We start from the raw sequence: 20310 nt of genomic DNA, 5'->3' as shown, positions 1-20310 counted from the left end.
CTACGCGCACTTGCGATCCCTTTGCAACTTACGGTGTGGCTTCCGCATAGCCCTACTCGGAGCATGACCCATATAATACCCAAGTTCCTTGCTAATTAACCGATTACTTAACTTGTGTGTGTAAGATTTATGGTTATTACAGCATATTCAGCAATCATATCAGAGCGCGCGATACATAAATGAATACAAACATAAAGAAGATAATGCACAACAATTACACATAAATAGGAATCAAATTCTCTTTATTTAATCTTCAATTTTGTTTACAAACTCAACACCGCCCTACGCACTCAGCTGCATGGGTCCGCACACTTAGCTGCGGAATCTGCTAGGCCTCTGTGCACTCAACTGTAGAGCCTCTTCCTACTACTATGACCAAATACACTTAGAATCCTACTCTATGCTCAAATCATTCCTTCGCTACTCTTTCTCATTAACTACTTTCTTCACGACTTAGAGCCTCGCTCTATTTATACAATCCCATGGTCCACGTACCATGGGTAGGCCAACATGACTTCACATTACGTTACATTACATTAGGGCAAACAAACCTATGACTTCACCTCTACTTCACGCTCTGCACCAGCAATTCGTGAAGTTTTACAAAACCTTTGACCAAAACTTGGGCTTTGAGCCCCAAAACCTATTGTGTGGGGATTCCATGCCCAACGTTTGTCAAACAGGCAAAATTTTGGGTATAGTCTCAATGGGATGTTGACCAGGCATCTGTATACCCCAATCAACAAAAATAATATTCCAAGGTATATATCTTGGAATATTCAAAGAATATTTTGACATATGGCTTAATTTTATTTTGACATTTTTCGACATCTTATTGGTCAACGACATTGAGGTGGACCAATGAGAGGTTGACACATGGCAAGCCCAAAGGCTACCACGTTCCCTCTCAAAAATCATGTAAAATATTGTTTTGACAGGTCAGGAAATAGAACTTGCAACCTCGCCCACACAAGCCCCACACTCCACTGCTATGCCATAAACATTGGTATTAAAAAACACAGGGCACACTTTTCATTTAAATTTTAAGCGCTGACGAGTTGGGGAAAGAGAGGGCCAGCTCCGTGGGCCAGTGCCCCCTCCGCATGTGACCTTACATCATAACCAAAGTTCGGTGCTAATGTTAATCACACGAGTTTAATGCACTAAGTGGGATTAACATTAATCCAACCATGATTAACCATTAATGAAGCGTGGATTTAGTTGGCAGAAGTTTTGGCAAGTCCGACAAATCCAGCGCTACTCCAAATTTGGCAGGGTTAACTGGAGTTTCTCCATATTTGGTGGAGCTTTCCTAGGGAAAAACTGAAGAGACCACATCCTATTCAATTTTCGAACAATTTTGGCCTAGAAAGAGTCATTCCTATATGATTTGGATTCTCTAAACACAATCAAATAGGTTGTAGAGGCATAAAGGCACTTCTACATGTGATTTTGCTATGTTGAAGTTTAAGGAAGTTGTTATAGACATGTTTGGGCACTTCAACCCCAATCACATATGTTGATAAACCAAGGGTTCTTTAACCCCTAAAAGTGTTGTTTCATACCCTAAAGGATCATGGTCAACTGATTACATCATTTCCCAGAAGCTCCACCTGAAAAACTACTCAGAACTGGCCAAAACTAGACCATTACTGACTGCTCCACTGTCAAGGTGCGATGCATACTGGAGAGGCTTTCTGTAGGGTGCGATGAGTGAGAATGGACAAATGGCTGAGAGAGTTTGTTAAGTGGATGCTCATGGAATCTTCTAGAAACTTCTCCTATGACACTTGCCTCTCTGAATTTGCCCAGGGATGAGTAAGAGATCAATGAAATCTCCAAGTGGAACCAAGAACTATCAGTGGAATGACACTAATAAAAAACCCAGAGTTGACTCACACCCTTGCAAGACATCTATAAATGGATCCCTCATCTCAGATATCTAGAGGCTGGAATTTTGTAATTTGTAACGAAGTGCTATTGGTTTATCTTTGAGAAGGAACATTGTATTGTTGGGTGATCTCGCTTTTCATGAGGTGAAGAGGGGTTTGATGCTGGAAGGGTGATGCTGGATCAAACAGATGGGTTGTAATCCTCTCTTCTACTATTAATAAAGTTCTTTGAGTTTTCCTCCATACAATCATGTATTTGTGAATCTTTTTATTTGTGAATGCAATTGTATGATCAATGTATTTCTGATTCTGCATTGTTTATCATATTATAGATCGAGATGCTTTGATGGTGTTGTTACTTTGTCTCTACAAGTATTCTCTAAGTGGGACAAGTAGGAGAGGAGTTGCAAGCTCTATCAAGGTTGGTCCTCTTGCTTCTCTCTTATCTATCATACATAAAGGAAATCGCAAATTGCTTTGATTGTTTGTTTCTAAGATAGCTACCAATCTTAGTGGGACTAGCAGATCGAAAAGACACTAGTTTTCTCGGAAAAAAAATGGAAACTCCACTGGGGAATGATTAGTTTGTTTGTTTTTTATTGTTGTTTGCTTTATAAGCTACAGACAGAGCCTGAAGTTATCCAGATAGCCTTCGAACTGCTCTTGCTATGCAATTGCAAAGTAGATGAATATTGCTTCAATCAATCTTCGGGTTGGTTTATGAACCGAATTTCTAACTTGCAAGCATTCTAAATGCCCTTGTGGTAGCTCAATAACCTCCTAAGATCATACCCCTGTACTTTGTTCTTTACTGTTCATAGTAGCTCAGCCTAAATCACTGAACTTAGCTGCAAATTTGGGCAAAAACCCACCTCAGTTTCGCTCCTTGGCCCATCGCACTGTTTGTAACTAGAAACCAGTATGCATCACACCTCCCATGTGTAGTAGGTGAGATGCATCCCTGTTTCTGAGAAGCACGGGTGTGATGACTGAGTAATACTATTTCTCTCTTTGAAATTTGGGTTTTTCCTCCTTGTTTTCAGCTCTATTCAGTTGTTTTGCTGCTTATGATCAGTATCTCATTGTTGAAGCCTCCTTCCTTTACATTGTTCAGTCTCCATTGGTTAGGATTAGTAAATGTTTTTGTGTATTTGTCATTCATTTACGATCCTTCATCAAAAGGTAGCTTAATCGAACTTTCGTTTTTTGATGCAAAAGTGTCGTAATTGCCATTTTGAGTCAAAAAGAAGAGTTTCGTAAAGTCTTCCTCCTCTAGATAGTCTATTTTACTTTTTTCACTGTATTTGATTTGAATTGTTAATATTTGAAGTATCGAAAGTAGTTTTCTATTTGAAATTGAAAAGTTTTGTTTAGTCTTCCTTTCATTTTGAAAAGAAATTGTCGAAATGTCGCTTTGAAGAAAATAGTTCAGATCTATACTTAATTTTCCTTTTTTTCATTCTCACATTAAGGGAAGAAAAACAAATATATGCATTTGCATTTTCATTTAGACTGTGTGAAAAAATGATTTAGGAAAAGTGCATTTAGTGTGTTCTCTTTTCTCTCTGTTGAAAGAATCGTAATCTTCTTTCCTTAATAGCTAGGATTTTCATTACTAAAAGAAAAACAATGACGGTTTATCATTTTAGATTGCATATTTAGGAATTTTACATCTACATCACGTGGTGAACCTTGAAAGACAAACTTCTAAACAAGATCAACTCTAAAATAAATCTCAATGAACTTAACAATGCTTTGGAACCTAGCACAACACATTTAGGTGTCTAGGCTAGAGATGTGTCCTGGCATCGTAAAATCTAGTAACTATCATTTTCATCAAAGGTTGGGTGATTCCTCCTCTTTGATACTACAAGTGCTAGCATGGCCTTGTGCTCCCTGTACCATCAAGTAAATATTGGGAGACCACAATAGGCTGATATCCTTTATCCATAGGAAGTCGTGTCTGTCGCCCTATCGATCGTAATGCACTGAACACAACATTCAGGAAGATTGAATGTCGTACATAAGTCCTTGGTAATTTCTCTTTAGTTTACCACCAAGGTGTATATTGCACTTTTGTGATTGGTTTGGTAATCCCTCTATCTAGATCTCTAGAGTAGTCACTTTCATTCCTTTTCGAATCCTTAAAAGAAAAGGTCCATCTGAGCACTTGTCACTTTAGGATCATTAAAAATCAAAGGCGACTAGAGTCATCTTTAGCTTTTTCTCGACTCTTAAAAATTGAAAAAGCAAAGTTGTGTCAAAGTGTCATTAAAATTTATTTAATTCGGAATAACATCATTTTCCCCTTAATTTTGAGTTGATCAAGTAATATGCAATCGTGGAAGAAATTCAATCAAAAACCCATCGTTCGCGGATACTAGTGAGTCAACCGTCTTTGACTCTAGAGACGAAACCATTCTGGGCAAAATGGTCTCATTTAACTGAGTCCAATTCTCCTGGTTTATTTGAAACTTGTGTTTCAACATCATCAGAGACTACAGTTGCTCCAATCATTTCTGGTACCTCTGCTTTTACAGAAGAAGCTTTGCAGTTACAAGAGGACATTAGAACTGATCTTAGTGTAATGGTAGACACTTCTATACCTGAAACAACTCCATCTAGAGGTGATCCAGAAACTAAAGTTAACTTACCTGAAAATATGGAATTTGAGTTCCAAAATTCAGAAGGTGTCACCCTCCAGTGTCTGTTACTGCAGAAGTTATACCTTCTTCGGATCCAGAAATATTTTACGGACCTGATGGTCTACCTCTTCCACCTGGACTGATTGCTATAGAAGAGATTGTAGAGGATCTTCCATCCAGTGCCCCATTGCATTTGGGAACTGGGATCCACCTATACCCTGCTATTACTGAAGTTAGTTCTTTTAATCACTCTTCATCGCAAGTTCTTGTTGAATCACTAGGAAATCTTTTGGATAGACTAAATATGTCTCAGCAACCATCAACATCTAGGACTGTGTCATCTGATACAGCCACAACAAAACTCCCTGCTACCACTCTGACGATGTTTTTTGGAATAACATCTATCCCAACTAGTTATCAATCACTAGATGGAGTCCACCCAGGGGCTATTTCGATGACATGGTCTGCTCCTATTTGTTCATACAGAATCCTATCTGGCATTTCTTATGTTGAAACTTAGCAAATTGATCCTGCATGCCAGTATCAATTTGGGTAGTCTAGTCTTCATAGACCAATATACCCTTTGAGCAGTGGATTGCTGCCATATGGGGGGCAGTATGCTTTTTCATTGTTCCCTCCAGGAGAACAATCATATGAGAGTTCACAACAAAATTCAGGTCAAACTGGAATTACATCTAGTGGTTGGGTACCAATACTGCCTCAACAGCCAAGAGTTGTATATTCAATGCAACCAACTCAACTTGTGTCAAATATTCCCACTACACTTGCTATTGTGACTGTGTCGCAAGTACAAACACTACCTGTTGTATGTCAACCTCAATTCTCTCAGGTTACAATACAACAGCCTCTTGTCTCTATGGCTCAATCACAACCTCAGATTAGTGCTTCCTTAATAGGAACGACCTAGGCTCAAATGGGTACTATCACTCCTCATCTTGGTCAATCATCCAGTATTGGACAACAGAAAATGGTCCAACAACCATGGCTGGTACAATATCAACAACCGCAATTCCAGCAAGCTTACCAAGGACCTAAGCAACAAGGCTTTGTAGGTAATGGGCAACCGTATTTTCAAAACGGTCATCAACAACCATACTATAATGGTTATGCCCATCAACCTTATCAAAGTTATCAGCATCAGATACATTATGCTGGCATGGAAAGACCTACTACTCAGGCAATCCCATCTTATCCTGGGTATGCTTCGCCAAACCTAAATCAACAGTTGCCTTTTGTAGCAACTTTAGAATTACCAGATCTGAACTGGCTGATGAATGATCCAATTGCTTACACCCCTTGGTGGCTAGCGATTCCTCGTAAACTTCCCTCTGATATTCCTAAATTCAATGGAAATCCAGGTGAAGATCCATCGAATCACATAATGACCTTTCATTTGTGGTGCTCATCTAACACCCTAAATGATGATTCGATTAGGCTTCACCATTTTCAGAGAACGCTAACTGGTCTGGTAGCAAAATGGTATATTGAATTGCCTAGAGCTTCATTTGATAACTTCAACACCCTTGCCACTGCTTTTCTAACCCGCTTTCAGTTACCCATAAGGTATGAAACGGGAATAGAACTCCTTACCAACTTTAAACATACAACAGCCACTCACATATTTGATCATATTCATGAGTGGTGATGTCGTCATCGAATGGTAAAGATGTATGTTCCTGATCAGCTTCTAGATGAGTGGTTTATTAAATCATTATTGCCTTCTATTACTGAAGATGCGGTGAAGGGAGGAGTTGTCACTAAAGAGCAAGTAATTTCTCGTGCACAATATTTATACTTGATCTATACTTAGTCTGGCATGCTCTACGAAAAAATTGCTAACACTCTTAGATCAGAATTTTCCATTCCTCCCCCTCCTAAATCGAACAGGGACTCTCATGCCGGTGATGGCATGATTGGTACCTCAAGTATGCAAACCACAAAGGCTCCATCTGGTAAAGCCCTTGCAGTTTCTAGTAAAAAAGCAAATAACAAACTTCTTGCCTCAGAGGTTAATGTCATGTCATCAGACAAGGGAAAAGAACCAAAGCAACCAGGGGGCAAGAAGAAAGAGAAAAACAAAAAGAAGAAATAGGAAGATATGACTCCTGATAAATCTTCTGGAAACTCTACTAGGCGAAAGAAACCTAATCAACCATGTTTCATATGTAATGAGGACCATTATACAAGAGATTGTCCACATCGAGCTGAGGTCACGAAAATTTTAAAGACTTTAAGTACCCCAATGATATTGACTGATAATCTGGTTTCTATTGATCATGCTTCCCCATCCCAAGTGCTTATGTTATCCATCTTGAAACAGCAAAATGATGGTTTGATATCGACAAGGAATAAAGATTATGGGAATCCACAGTCAAACAAAAAGGCTACAGATCAACCCAGTAGTTCAACAACAGAAGTTGTTCCGCCCATCATTCCTAAATTAACTATAAAAATGCCAAAGGGAGTAGTACATAAATCGAAAATTAATACTCATGCCCAAGCAGCACAAAATTATAATATAGTGGAGGATCTGGCCCAATCGCCATCCACTATGTCGACACTTGAAGTACTGCAGAATTGTCCCTCCCAAAAGTAGGCTTTATTATCAGCAATAGATGGGATTGATCCAGTGGATTCCAATCTTGTGGCCTTTAACCATAAAGGATACGAACCTTAGTTACCGACCCAACTTGCTTTCCTTATACAGGTAAAAACCCTCAGTAAAATTGTTCATCGAACAATTATTGATGAGGGGGCATCTACCTGTATTATGTCAATGAGTTTCTAGAAAACTTTAGGCTCACCACCCTTGTCACGATCATCATTGACATTAAAAGCATTTGATGGAAGAACATACACGCCGTATGGGATATTAAGTAACTTGTAGATTGAACTGGGGGCAAGACCATAGAAATTGAAGTCGAGGTAATTGATGGAAACCTTGACTACAATATCCTACTAGGAAGGCCCTGGATTTATGCTATGGCTCCTGTTGTGTCAACATATTTTAGAAAGATTGCATTTCCCTTCCAAGGCAGAATTACAATCGTTGACCAACTAATATTTTTCCCCAATAGTTCACAAGCTACTAGAAGCATTCCATTAATCCATGGAAGCTCTCAATTGCTTCAAAATGTCAAAGTAGGTCTCCTAAAAGACCTTGCCTTAATGGGTACTTTTTCCATCCCGCCTCCAAGTGATCTGGCGGAAGTGGCCACAGTGGAAACCTGTCACATGATATCTTCTACATCATCAAATATTAAGAAGAACCTTGACCATTCTGACAGTGTGGATCATCGCCAGGTGTTGCCCCCAAGGCCTATAGAATCTCTGTAGCAATCAATTTTCTGGGCATGGGCGGCGAACCCAAATCAACACTCAGCAAGTGTTTTGATAGATAGGTCTCTAGAGTATGGCACTGTTATAGACATTTTTGTGCCTTACAGCTCTAAGCATGAAATGTCCATAAACCAAGGGATCCTAAGTCCCTAAAAGTGTTGTTCCGGCCCCTAAAGAAACAAGGTCAAAAAATTACAGCTTCTCCCAGAATTTCACCACCAGAAACTGCTCAGAATCAGTCAAATCAGGATCATTTCAGCTGCTCCACTAGCTAGCTGCATTGCAAAGCACCCAAATACACTGGCTAGGTGTGTTGCAACGCACCTAAATGCACTACCAGGGTGCGTTGAGCGGGAAATGACAAGTGGCAAAGTCATTCCACGAGGTAGAGAGACAATGGAAGCTTCCAGAATCTTCTCCAATGACACTTGCCTCACTGAATTCGACCAGTGATGAGTAAGAGGCTCTCAGTCTCCAAGTGGAAGCAAGAACTGATAAAGAGAAGCCACTAATCAATTCATGAGCTGACTCATCCTCTTTGCATACATCTATATATGGATCCCTCATCCAAGAGATCCTGAGGCTGGATTTTTGTACATTGCAGAGAATTGCTGTTGGTTTTGAAATAGATATCAGAGTATTGGGTGATTTATGCTTTGTTGGAGGTGAAGAGGGGATTCTATGCTGGGAGGTTGATGCTGGATCAGGAATCATCGGTTGTAGCTCCTCCTAGACCTTCTTGTTATATCAATAAAACTATTTGAGTTTCTCCTACATGCTTGTGTATCATTGATGTTTGTTATATTTGCATGTTTAGCTTAAATCTGATCCTAAGCTATTTATGAATATAAATCCATGTCTTTGTGTAGTTTTCTTCTTCTGTGATCTTACAGGAACTTGGTGAAGCTGGGAAAGTAAGGGAGCAGGTAGCTGGAAGTTGTCAAAGAGGAGAGAGATTGGATCAAAAGGACTAGCGCAAGACACAGGTTGGTTCATCCTATTCCTCTTCGTTTATAGTTCATAAAGAAGAATACGAAAGTAGTTTTCCTTGTTTGTTTCTAAGGTCACTGTCACACCTTAGTGGGATAGGGTCGTTATGAGTAGACACTTTTCCCGTTAACAAAATGGCGACTCCACTGGGGATCGTGTCTAGTTAGTTTGTTTGTGTTTCTCTTGTTGTTTGTTTCATAAACTTAGGAGTAGCAAATCGAACTGCATTTGCCATTAACAAATGCAAAGTAGACATCTGCTACTTCAATCCATTCACTGGATCTGTTTATGATTTGAACAACTGAATCACAAATGATCTGATTACCCTTTGTGATAGCTCTTAAACCTCTTTTAAATCTACCCTCTGATTGTGCATTACTGATTGCTTTTACTCAGCCAAAAACCATAGATTAAACTGCAAACCGTGACCTAGAACCCGGATAGAATTCTTGTTTCTGCCCCAGCGCAGGTGCTGTGAAGAGTTCCTGCATTTCAGCGCAGTTCCCAAGAGGGCAACCTGCGTTGCAATCCAGTTTCTTTGTGTAGCAGGTGCGTTGATCAGCCTAGCCTTGTGCAGCTGAGGTTCTTTGCTCAATTTTTTCAGTTTTGTCTCTGATTTTTGCAGCCTGTGATCAGTGCGTGTGTCTGTTTAAAAACCCCTTTTCTTTGCCTTAATTCCACCTCAGTTGTATAAAAGAAACTGTATATTTTTTTGTGTGTTTGTTACGTCATTTACAGTTTCCCATTGCAAAAGTAGAATAGTCATACTGTCGTCCTTTGATTTAGATCTGTCGTAAGTGTCGATTTTGATCTTAGGAGAAAGTTTATTTGCTGTTGACAGTTGATTATGCTTTTACTTTTGCCTTTGGCTTGAATTTTTGAATTTCTAGTGTCGAAACAAGTGTTTATTTCAAAATCATAAAGTGTCGTAATCGTCTCTACCTTTTGATTTCGAAAAGAAACTTGTTTGTGTTTTTCACTTGAAAACGAATTCAAATTTGTACAACAACTTTCTTTTTAGGCATCAATATTAAGAAAGTGAAAAATAAATACATGCACATGTGCATTTGCATATTGACAGTCTGTTTGGCTTGATTTAGGAAAAGTGCATTTATAGTGTGCTCTTTGCTCTTTGAGAAAAGATTGTGTCTTTCTTTTCCCCTTGTAGCTAGGATTTTCATTGCTGAAAAGAGATAAAAGCTTGCTTATCATCTTTAGATTGCATTTTAGGAATTACATCTACATCTCGTGGTGAACCCAAAAGGCAAACTTCATAAGAAAGATCAACCTAAAATAAATTCAATGAACTTAACAATGCTTTGTAACTTAATGCACAACATTTAGAGGTCTAGGCTAGAGATGTATTCCGGCGTCGTAAAGCCTGGTAATTGTTGTCCTCACTGATGGTTGGGTGATTCCTCCACTTTGAGACGATAAGTTCCAGTACGGACTTGTGCTCCCACGTACCGTCGAGTATATATTGGGAGACCCCTATAGGCTTAAAACCTTTTATCCATAGGAAGCCGTGTCGGCCGCCCTACTGATCGCAATGCACCGAACACAGCATTCGGGAAGATTGACTACCGTACCGTAAAAAGTATTCTGCAGTTTTGCGATTGGTTTGGTACTCCCTCTACCTAGACCTCCAGAGCAGTCCCTTTCGTTCCTTTTCAGACTCCTTAACGGAAAAGGTCCATCTGAGCACTTGTCACTTCAGGCTCATTAAAAATCGAAGGAGACTAGAGTCATCTTTTGTTTTTTCTTGACTCTTTAAAACTGAAAAAACAAGTTGTGTCAAAGAGTGTTAAAATTTATTTTAAGCGGAATATTCATACCCTTTTCCTACGTTGATCTTTAGGTTGAGAAAATGGAGCCTACCAACCAAGGAATTCCCCTTGGTGGAAATCCTAGTCCCTTCTCCTCTTGGGGAGATGTTGGTGCGCCCCATATGGCCACATTGTCGCTGCCAGGACTGACAATTGGCTTGCCAATATGGCTCTTCTCAACCAATGTCGTTCAGAACACCACTATTCCTGAGCAATCGAATAAGAAATTAGACGAGTCCAGAGTTACCCACCAGCCTTCTACTTCCTCTAATTCTTCCTCTCCTCCTTCCTCTTCGCTTGACGTGACTGGTAAAGCTAAAAGCCAAGTTCCTAAGGAGAAGAAGGAAAAGAAGAAGAAAGAGAAAAAGAAGAAGGAGCCAAAGGAGAAGGGAGGAAAACGAGTGTTGTCTAACGAAAATCCACGCACAACACTGACCAGGCCTAAATCGCCATGTGTCATTTGCAGAGGAGACCACTTTCACAGAGATTGTCCTTGCATCCCCCGGATACTAAGGGACTGGTCTCCTCGTTTGCACAATCCAGTGTCATCAACCTCTGGAGATCATGTTGAAAGCACACCGTCAACTAGTGAAAGTGAAGCCCCAGGATGAAAAGGGAAAGCTAGATTTCCTTGTAAACTGTGCGAAGGCGACCATGCCCTCCACCGTTGTCCCTTCTTAGACGAGGCTAAAAGAGTTTTGGATGATCGTCCGGTTTCACCGTTACGACTTCCTCCTGGATATAAAAAACTCTTGCCGAGTCCGTCACTAGTTGAGAGCCCAGCTGGCCCACTCAGGTGGTCGGCTAAAGCGTCTGTCATTGAAGATAAAGCAACTGAATCCATACCAAACGAAAGTCAAAAGGTCAAGGTGGCAGTTGACCCAGTCTTGCCTTCAGAGGTTTTATCTTCGGATGATATAGTCACTGAAGAGAACAAGGATGACACCATCCAAATTCTCTACATCAACACAGACTCCGACGAACATGGGGGCAATCCACCCATTCCTTTACCGCAGGAAGGAAGTTCGTCAGAGCCATACCTGGCCATCTACTCGGTCCCACCTCCAAGCAACCTAGTTGTATCCTTCGACTGGAATCAACTAGGTAGACCCCGTTTGCCAGCAAGCATACCATTCCGAATTATCGTTCAAATATATAGAATGGTCATGGCTGGTACCATCATAGATGAGGGGGCTTCTGTGAGTATCCTTTCCTCTATTTCTTGGAAAGCGATTGGTTCGCCATCGCTGTTGCCTGAAATGAGAAATCTGACAGGCTTTGATAAAGGAACCAGTTGACCTTTAGGGATCCTTCCCGATGTGCCCATAACATTGAGAGGGAAGACAGTTCGCATGAACGTCATGGTAGTTCAAGGACCCTTGGATTATAAGCTACTCCTTGGATGAGACTATATTTATTGCATGGGAGCCATCGTCTCCTCACTCTTTAGAGTAATGTGTTTTCCACACGAAGGAAGAGTGGTCAAGCTCGTGGACCAGCTTTCATTTCCCGGATCACGCATAGCAAATAGTCATATACCGTCCCTGAATGGTCTCTTCACGCAAGAAATGTCTCAATCCCCAGTCCGTCCTCCCGATAAGCGCGAGTAATTCGGAGGGATATGACTGAAACCCAGGGGGCATGCGTCCTGGTCTGCTTCGGCAAGAAAACTTCGGGTATAGGGTAGGTTTCCGTGGGAGAATATGACTAGTCTGTACCCCATCCGTGATTGGAAGAGGGGTTATTCTAGAATAAGATTCTCTTGTCAAAGTTATGTGAGTTGGTAGAATTGAGTCACTCGCCTTTTTTTATCTCGGTAGACATCGCCAAAGAAGTGTTTTGTTTGCTGTGTGAATAGAACAATCCTTGGGTAACCTGTAAGAGGTAGGCCTCTCCTGATAGAACAAATGTTTTGTCTGCAAATTGAGGGGTAACTTTGAAACTCTGTTTTATACCTGGGGGCATGCAAACCTTTTGGCATGCAAGCGAGGGGCGGCTATTTAATTTTTTAAATTTTTAGGACCTCTAACCCTTTAAACTCGTAGGACTAGTCTTCACCAAACTTGCATAAAGAAAGGATGTGGGGCAAAAATCTGAAAGTTGTCGTTTTTATATGAGACATTCTTATCATGACTGGATTAATCGAGCATTTTTAGCACATAGTTCAAGCTCGTTAAAAAATAAACATAAGACCGAGCAAATGTTTCCACCCACTTTTAAGCTCGTTAAAAAATGAACTATCCCCCGGTAAATAACCACCGTGAATGAAACATTTCAGCCATTAAAGCCTTGGTCGTGTTTGCACCGTCACCTCCACGTTTCCATTGGCCGATCATTCACCTCCATTTGATTGTTTACCCATTTTGAGGAACAGCTGCGAAGAGTGATTTCACTAGCCATCCTTGTGACACTGCCGTGATTGGAAAATTCCAAACCTTACCTGGAATCAGCTGCTACCCATTTTATCACTCGTTCCTCAAAAGACGAGTCTTCTTTAAGCTCTTTTCAACTGACTCGTAAAATATGAAAAGATTGCCGAGTTTTGGCCTTCCAGCTCGTTAAAGCGACAGGAAGTGCTATCCCTCCTCTAGATTTTAATCTTTTTGGACCTGAGGGATTATTGCACAAAAAGATCGAGTGCTTGTTTTGTTCGGCTCGTTAAAACTATCAAAAATTCATCCCTTCTGTATTGTTTTATACTTTTTCAGACTTAAGGGATTAGATGACGAAAAAGGAACTTCGGAGTTACCTTTACATACCTTTTCAGACTCTCTAAAAATGAAAAGGACCGAGTTATCTTTGTCGTTAGACTCGTTAAAAAGATTAATAGCGACAAACTTGTCTTTAGGCGAGAACGAGTTTCACTATTGCTAGGCTCGTTAAAACATAGAGATGGGTTTGCCCGAAGGGAAAATTATAGAACAAGCATATGTTATCCTCCTCAAGCTTGACAAAAATAAAGAGGTACTGGTCAGCAATGACTGGGGAAAAATTGGGAAGAAAACTCAAAGAAACTTTATTGGTAGCAAGTCGCTCTTGAACATGACACTTCCACTCAGTGCCCGAGTCAGGTTGGGTTGTTTCATTCACTGGTCACATCACCATGGTCACGCCATACCATCCACATTTGGGGTAAATGCTACCAATCCATCACATAAGTGTCGCCGACATGTTCAAGAGAAGTCATCCAGAAAAGTCACCCGTGTCCCATCCACTACCATACATTATACTTCATTCTTTCATGACCGCCACCCTGAACCATATATCATCAGATCGTTTTCACCTCCATCAAAATCATTTGCTCCGTTCTGTGTCATTGATGTGGGATTCATCAAGGCCCTCTTTGACGGATCGCTTCTTGTCGACATCAGCTCATTATCCAAGAAGTTGATCTAGGAACACCCCATTCAGTACTTTGAAGCTTGCATGCCTCAATGGCAAGTTTCTCACTTCCGGCGACAGGTATACATCAATGACCTTCGACCGAAAGATTTTGCGTGGTGTTTGACGCCAAGTCCTTTATTCACACCACGTGAATTGTACTGCAGTACCTTGAGGGTCATCATCATTATCGATGATTCCTCTCGCGCTTGTTAACAGTTTACATCATTGACTGGTAATCAAGCGATGTCTTTCCATGTTCAACTTCAAAACATTTCTCACATGGATCGACTTGTACTTCGAGTGAAGATCGGACGAGATTGAAGACCCCGGATCTAGTTTCATCCATCCGGGCTGCGATATATATTCAGGAGAATAAAGACATTGAAATTTACAGCATTGCAGCACAGATAATCATCCTACCAAAAGGATGATGGCTCTATTAGAATCATCAGTCTACCATCAGACGATTGTCTGTCCTATGTATATGAAAATGAATTTATAAAGCTGAGCATGGGAATGCTCGCCTCAGCTAGATCATGAAAACAATATGAAGATAATGTATTGTATTGTATCTTATTACAAGTCTCCTCCCAGCATTGAAAGAACTTCAGATCCTCCTAATAAAGCATTTCACCCGATAAACGGCCTCATACTTTAGGGGGCAACTGTTATAGACATTTTTGTGCCTTATAGCTCTAAGCATGAAATGTCCATAAACCAAGGAATCCTAAGTCCCTAAAAGTGTTGTTCCAGCCCCTAAAGGAACAAGGTCAACAAATCACAGCTTCTCCCAGAAGTTCTCCACCAGAAACTACTCAGAATCAGTCAAATCAGGATCATTTCAGCTGCTCCACTAGCTAGCTGCGTTGCAAAGCACCCAAATACACTGGCTAGGTGCGTTGCAATGCACCTAAATGCACCACCAGGGTGCGTTGAGCGGGAAATGAAAAGTGGCAGAGTCATTCCACGAGGTAGAGAGACAATGGAAGCTTCCAGAATCTTCTCCAATGACACTTGCCTCACTGAATTCGACGAGTGATGAGTAAGAGGCTCTCAGTCTCCAAGTGGAAGCAAGAACTGATAGAGAGAAGCCACTAATCAATTCATGAGCTGACTCATCCTCTTTGCATACATCTATATATGGATCCCTCATCCAAGAGATCCTGAGGCTGGAATTTTGTACATTGCAGAGAATTGCTGTTGGTTTTGAAATAGATATCAGAGTATTGGGTGATTTATGCTTTTTTGGAGGTGAAGAGGGGATTCTATGCTGGGAGGTTGATGCTGGATCAGGAATCATCGGTTGTAGCTCCTCCTGGACCTTCTTTTTATATCAATAAAACTATTTGAGTTTCTCCTACATGCTTGTGTATCATTGATGTTTGTTATATTTGCATGTTTAGCTTAAATCTGATCCTAAGCTATTTATGAATATAAATCCATGTCTTTGTGTAGTTTTCTTCTTCTGTGGTCTTACAGGAACTTGGTGAAGCTGGGCATGTAAGGGAGTAGGTAGCTGGAAGCTGTCAAAGAGGAGAGAGATTGGATCAAAAGGACTAGCGCAAGACACAGGTTGGTTCATCCTATTCCTCTTCGTTTATAGTTCATAAAGAAGAATACGAAAGTAGTTTTCCTTGTTTGTTTCTAAGGTCACTGTCACACCTTAGTGGGATAGGGTCGTTCTGAGTAGACACTTTTCCCGTTAACAGGCACCTTTTCTGATCCTTGGTCTCGTATACATTCTACAGATGAAGGAATCATTCAGTCGATGATGATAGGAGAGGCACCATGGGAAGATTATCACCATCATTCCCACCTTCAAGATAACAACAAAAATTATTCTATCGACCTTAATCATCCTTCAGTTTTTGATTTTCTATCGAATACTGTAAATACGGTGGATTCCAAGTGAAATCTATCTAATATTGAAGAAACTATCGCCATTAATATCTCGACCAAACCTAATGTTGTAGAGAATATTCATGTTGTCAAATCTTGTTCTCCTTCAAAACTGGAAATATATTGCGCTCTCTTTCGTGAATTTAGAGATTTCATTGCATGGTCATATGAAGAAATCCCAGGCATTGACTCGAGAATCATTGAACATGAAATCAAGATGTATCAAGATGTCAAACCAGTGCGACAACAACTTCGATAGGTTCACCCGAAGAAAGCCACAACCATTAAGGCAGAAGTTGAAAATTTTTTACATGCTGGTTTCATTTACACTGTTCCTCTCACTGATTGGGTATCGAATATTGTTCCTGTGATGAAAAAGCAAGGAATGATTAGAGTGTGAGTCGATTATAGGGATGTAAATCAAGCTTGTCCAAAAGACAACTACCCTACACCCTGCATCGACCAAATAATTGATGGATGTGCTGGATGCAAAATCTTTTCATTCATGGATGAATTTTCCGGATACAATCAAATCAATATCCACCCACATGACCAATCAAAGACTGCATTTATATGTCCATGGGGCACATTCGAGTATCGTAAACTACCTTTCGGTTTGAAGAATGTAGGGGCAACCTTTTAGAGGGCAACGAACTATGCCTTCCATGACATCAAGCACATCATTCAACTGTATCTCAATGATCTATCGGCTCATTTGTGAAAGCGGACTGATCATCCACAGCATTTGAGAGCTATATTTCTACTTTTCCGACACTACAAGATACGACTCAATCCATACAAGTGTGCGTTTTTTGTTGGTTCTGGTCGATTACTTGGTTTCGTGGTTTCTAAGGACGAAATTCGACTCGGCCCATGTAAGGTTCAGGCAATCATCGACATGCCTCCACCTTCAAATTTTCTTTAGATTCAGAAACTCCAAGGGAAGGCAAACTTTCTAAGGAGGTTCATTCCAAATTATGCCAAACTTGCTAAAGGTTATATGCATCTTTTGAAAAAATAAGTACCCTTCAACTGGGATCAGGTTACGCAAGCTTCCTTTGATGCTTTAAAAGGTTCCCTAGTAAAAGCATCATTAATGTATGCTCCTGACTATCAAAAAGACTTTAGCCTATATCTCGCCGCTAAAGGTACAACCATCGCCATGGTTTTAGTCCAAGAAGACAATGGAATAGAACATCCTGTGTATTATTTAAGCCGGAACTTAAATGATACAGAAAGAAAGTACTCCTATGTTGAAAAGTTGGCCTTAGCAGCTGTTCAAGCCATACAGAGATTTATACACTATATACTCTTTCACAAAACTACCATTTTTTCAGATTTCAACCCTATGACCTACATTCTATCGCATCAATTACTAGGGGGGAAATATTCCAAATGGATAGCCATTTTGCAAGAGTTTGATCTGGAATTCACCAAATCCAAATCAAAGAAATCTCTAGTCTTCGCAGAGTTACTTTGTGAACTCCCATTGTCATCCAACGATTTAACATCTAAAGCATCAATTATGGATGAAACTCTGTTTTTGATATTGTCAAGCGATTTTTGGTATGGAGATATACTAGTCTATCTCCAAACCCAAACCTTCAGGCCTAACACCTCTCGCTCTGAACAGCAATGTATTCGATACCAAGCCAAAGACTACATGATCGTCAGTGATACACTTTACCGTCGTGGTGTCGATACAGTTCTGTGAAGGTGCCTCACGCATGAGGAGGCCGAAAAAGTCCTGAATGACTATCATTCAGGTGCATGTGGGGGGCATTTATCTGGTTACACTACTGCATAAAAGATCATACGAGCTGGTTACTTTTGGCCAAATATATTCAAATATTTGCATAATCGCCATCAAAAGTTTCCATGCTTGTCAGATTTTCAACGGAAAAACTAGATTACCACCACACCAATGGATCCAGTAGTTACTATTGGGCCATTCGCTAAATGGGGCATAGATTTCATGACATGTAACCCCACCTCAGTCGGGGGGCATGGGTATATCATAGCCACTTTCGACTATTTTACAAAATGGGCCAAGGCAAAATGGTTGCTCTTTTCTTCTTCAATCATGTAGTCTCTAGATTTGGTGTCCCATAGGCTATAGTCACAGATCATGGATCACATTTTTGCAATCACATGATGGTTGAATTGACTGCCAAATTATGACTTTCCCATGATTTTTCTACTTCATATTATCCGTAGGCTAATGGATAAGTTGAAGCAATCAACAAGGTCTTGAAGCGCATGCTGTAGAGAATGATTGGAGTCCACAAACGGAATTGGCATTTAATCCTGTACTCAGCTCTATGGGCATATAGGACATTGGCAAGAAATGTGACCAGAATTACACCCTTTCAGTTGGTGTATGGTCTGGAAGCTGTCTTACCCATTTAGTGTGAAATTTCATCTCTCAAGCTCACAATCGATCTACTTCAGAAAACTTCGGAGGAAGAGGCTCGTTTCTTGGAACTAATCCACTTGGATGAAACCCGTCATGATGTCGTGTTGGCTAATGAAGCTCATAAGATACGTGTCAAGGTGCAATTTGACAAAAATGCCAAGCCTCATGTCTTCTCAGAAGGTGACCTAGTCTTGCTTTACGATCAGGACTTCGAAAAATTGGGAGCAAGTAAGTTCGAACCATTATGGATGGGCCCCTACATTATTAAACAAGTATTAGCAAAAGGATCCTACAAGTTGGTAGATTATGATGGGATTCCACTATCGCAACCCTAAAACGGGTTGTATCTTAAGCATTACTAAGCTTTATTAAGTGTAGTAATCTCTTTATAGATATGCTTTTGTTACATTTTTTCATCAAGAGTTGTCATTTTGGTTAGGTAATCCACTTTTCATTTGTTGCAGATGTCAGACCTTTTGGAATCATTCATTGGGTATGCCGACGGAGCTAGTCATAGTACGCAGAACCTATCTTCTATAGCTGGGGCCATTTTTGCTCCAAGCGGCGAGTTAGTGAGTTTCATAGGGATATGTATTGGTCGATCAATGAACAACATCTCTGAGTATAGCACATTGATTGAGCTTCTCTTTGATGCCATTTCACATGGAATATGTCGAATTGTTGTTAGGCTAGATTTGCAGCTCATCATTCTACAGCTTACGGGTGTCTATTCCATTCGGAACCCAGTTGTTTATCGTATGTTCCTAAGAGTTAGGATTTTGGAAAGACAGTTTGATTCCATTCAATATCAACACATTTCCAGAAACTTAAACACATTAACTGATTCATTAGCAAATTATGTGTTAGATAGACATTTGCAACATTTGTAAATAAAAGCATTTTCATTAACATTTGCGTCAAGATCGCATAACTTAACCAAATAAAACTCAGAAAATCAAAAAAATATATAACTATTTATAGTTTTTACAAAATGTTTTGTGTCCAAGACAAAGTCAGTCATATTACCAAGAAACTCAAAAATGAATGCAGAAAAGCACCCTATACTAATGGTGTTGGTGATAGCATGTCACCGCCTGTGAGATCATATGCGAGAGCCTAGTCCATCAACTCGGCACGTAAGTAATATGGCGTTGTAACCTCAGAGGCAAATCGTTGGTCCTCACATCTGGAATGCCAAGAGTGAGGCCCTTAACCTGATCTTGTAGCACTACCAGGGTCTCTGCTATGTCCAAATCATGAAGGACAACCCTCCCTATAGCCTCTCCTGCTGGAGCGTCAGCTGCCGCCTGTTGGCGTGCCGCTGGTCGCAACAGCCCAATATCTGCACACACATATGAGTTTGATTAGTCTTGATAATGTTTAAAAACACAAAAACATTATAAAATGGATAAGCAAAGATATGGTCAAAGAATTTTACTCATAACACTCCACTGCTCACTAGCCGGTAACGCCAAATCTAGGTCACCTCGGAAATCCATCCCAACGTATGGATACTCCATGAAGACCATCTCTTGATGGTCGAACCACTCAAAGAAGGCATCATAGAAAGAAATCCGTGACTGACCAGCATGTCTGGCCATGAGATCAACCCATCTCTACATCTGTGGTTCCCTCAGTGCTGGCAATCCTAGTGAAATGTATTGAGGCTACATCAGTGGAATCGTCTCCAAGGAAAAAGTAGTCAAGATGGAACCATAACCAAAATTCTTGGACCTTCCATTCTTTACCTTGGATATCTATTCTTTTATGGCCAAAAGTACTGCTTAGCACCAATTGAACACCTTTGGTTCTAGGCATTCCTAGGCGTACTACATATAAGATCTGTTTGCCAAATGAAGAGCCGCGCTACTAGCCAATCTAGCAAAGGTGAATAAAAT

At 40.4% G+C, this 20310-nt stretch overlaps 1 protein-coding gene across 1 annotated transcript in view; it reads right to left on the bottom strand.

Moving 5' to 3' along the window:
• The window catches only part of LOC149145069 (uncharacterized), a 28411-nt gene extending 8398 nt beyond the window's left edge, over positions 1-20013 (bottom strand). Inside the window, exons 1-2 of the mRNA XM_089452345.1 lie at positions 19851-20013; positions 19693-19754 (exon numbers count right to left, since the gene is read on the bottom strand). Of these exons, the coding sequence (XP_089308471.1) occupies positions 19693-19754; positions 19851-20013 (225 nt within the window). The remainder of the gene's footprint in view (positions 1-19692; positions 19755-19850) is intronic.
• Positions 20014-20310: the final 297 nt, after the last annotated feature.

The sequence above is a fragment of the Pinus tabuliformis genome, chromosome X (assembly GCF_031772625.1).
Source record: "Pinus tabuliformis cultivar Carrire ecotype Pingquan chromosome X, CPIR1, whole genome shotgun sequence".
Lineage (NCBI taxonomy): Eukaryota > Viridiplantae > Streptophyta > Pinopsida > Pinales > Pinaceae > Pinus > Pinus tabuliformis.
This window is presented reverse-complemented; position numbering and strand designations above follow the sequence as displayed.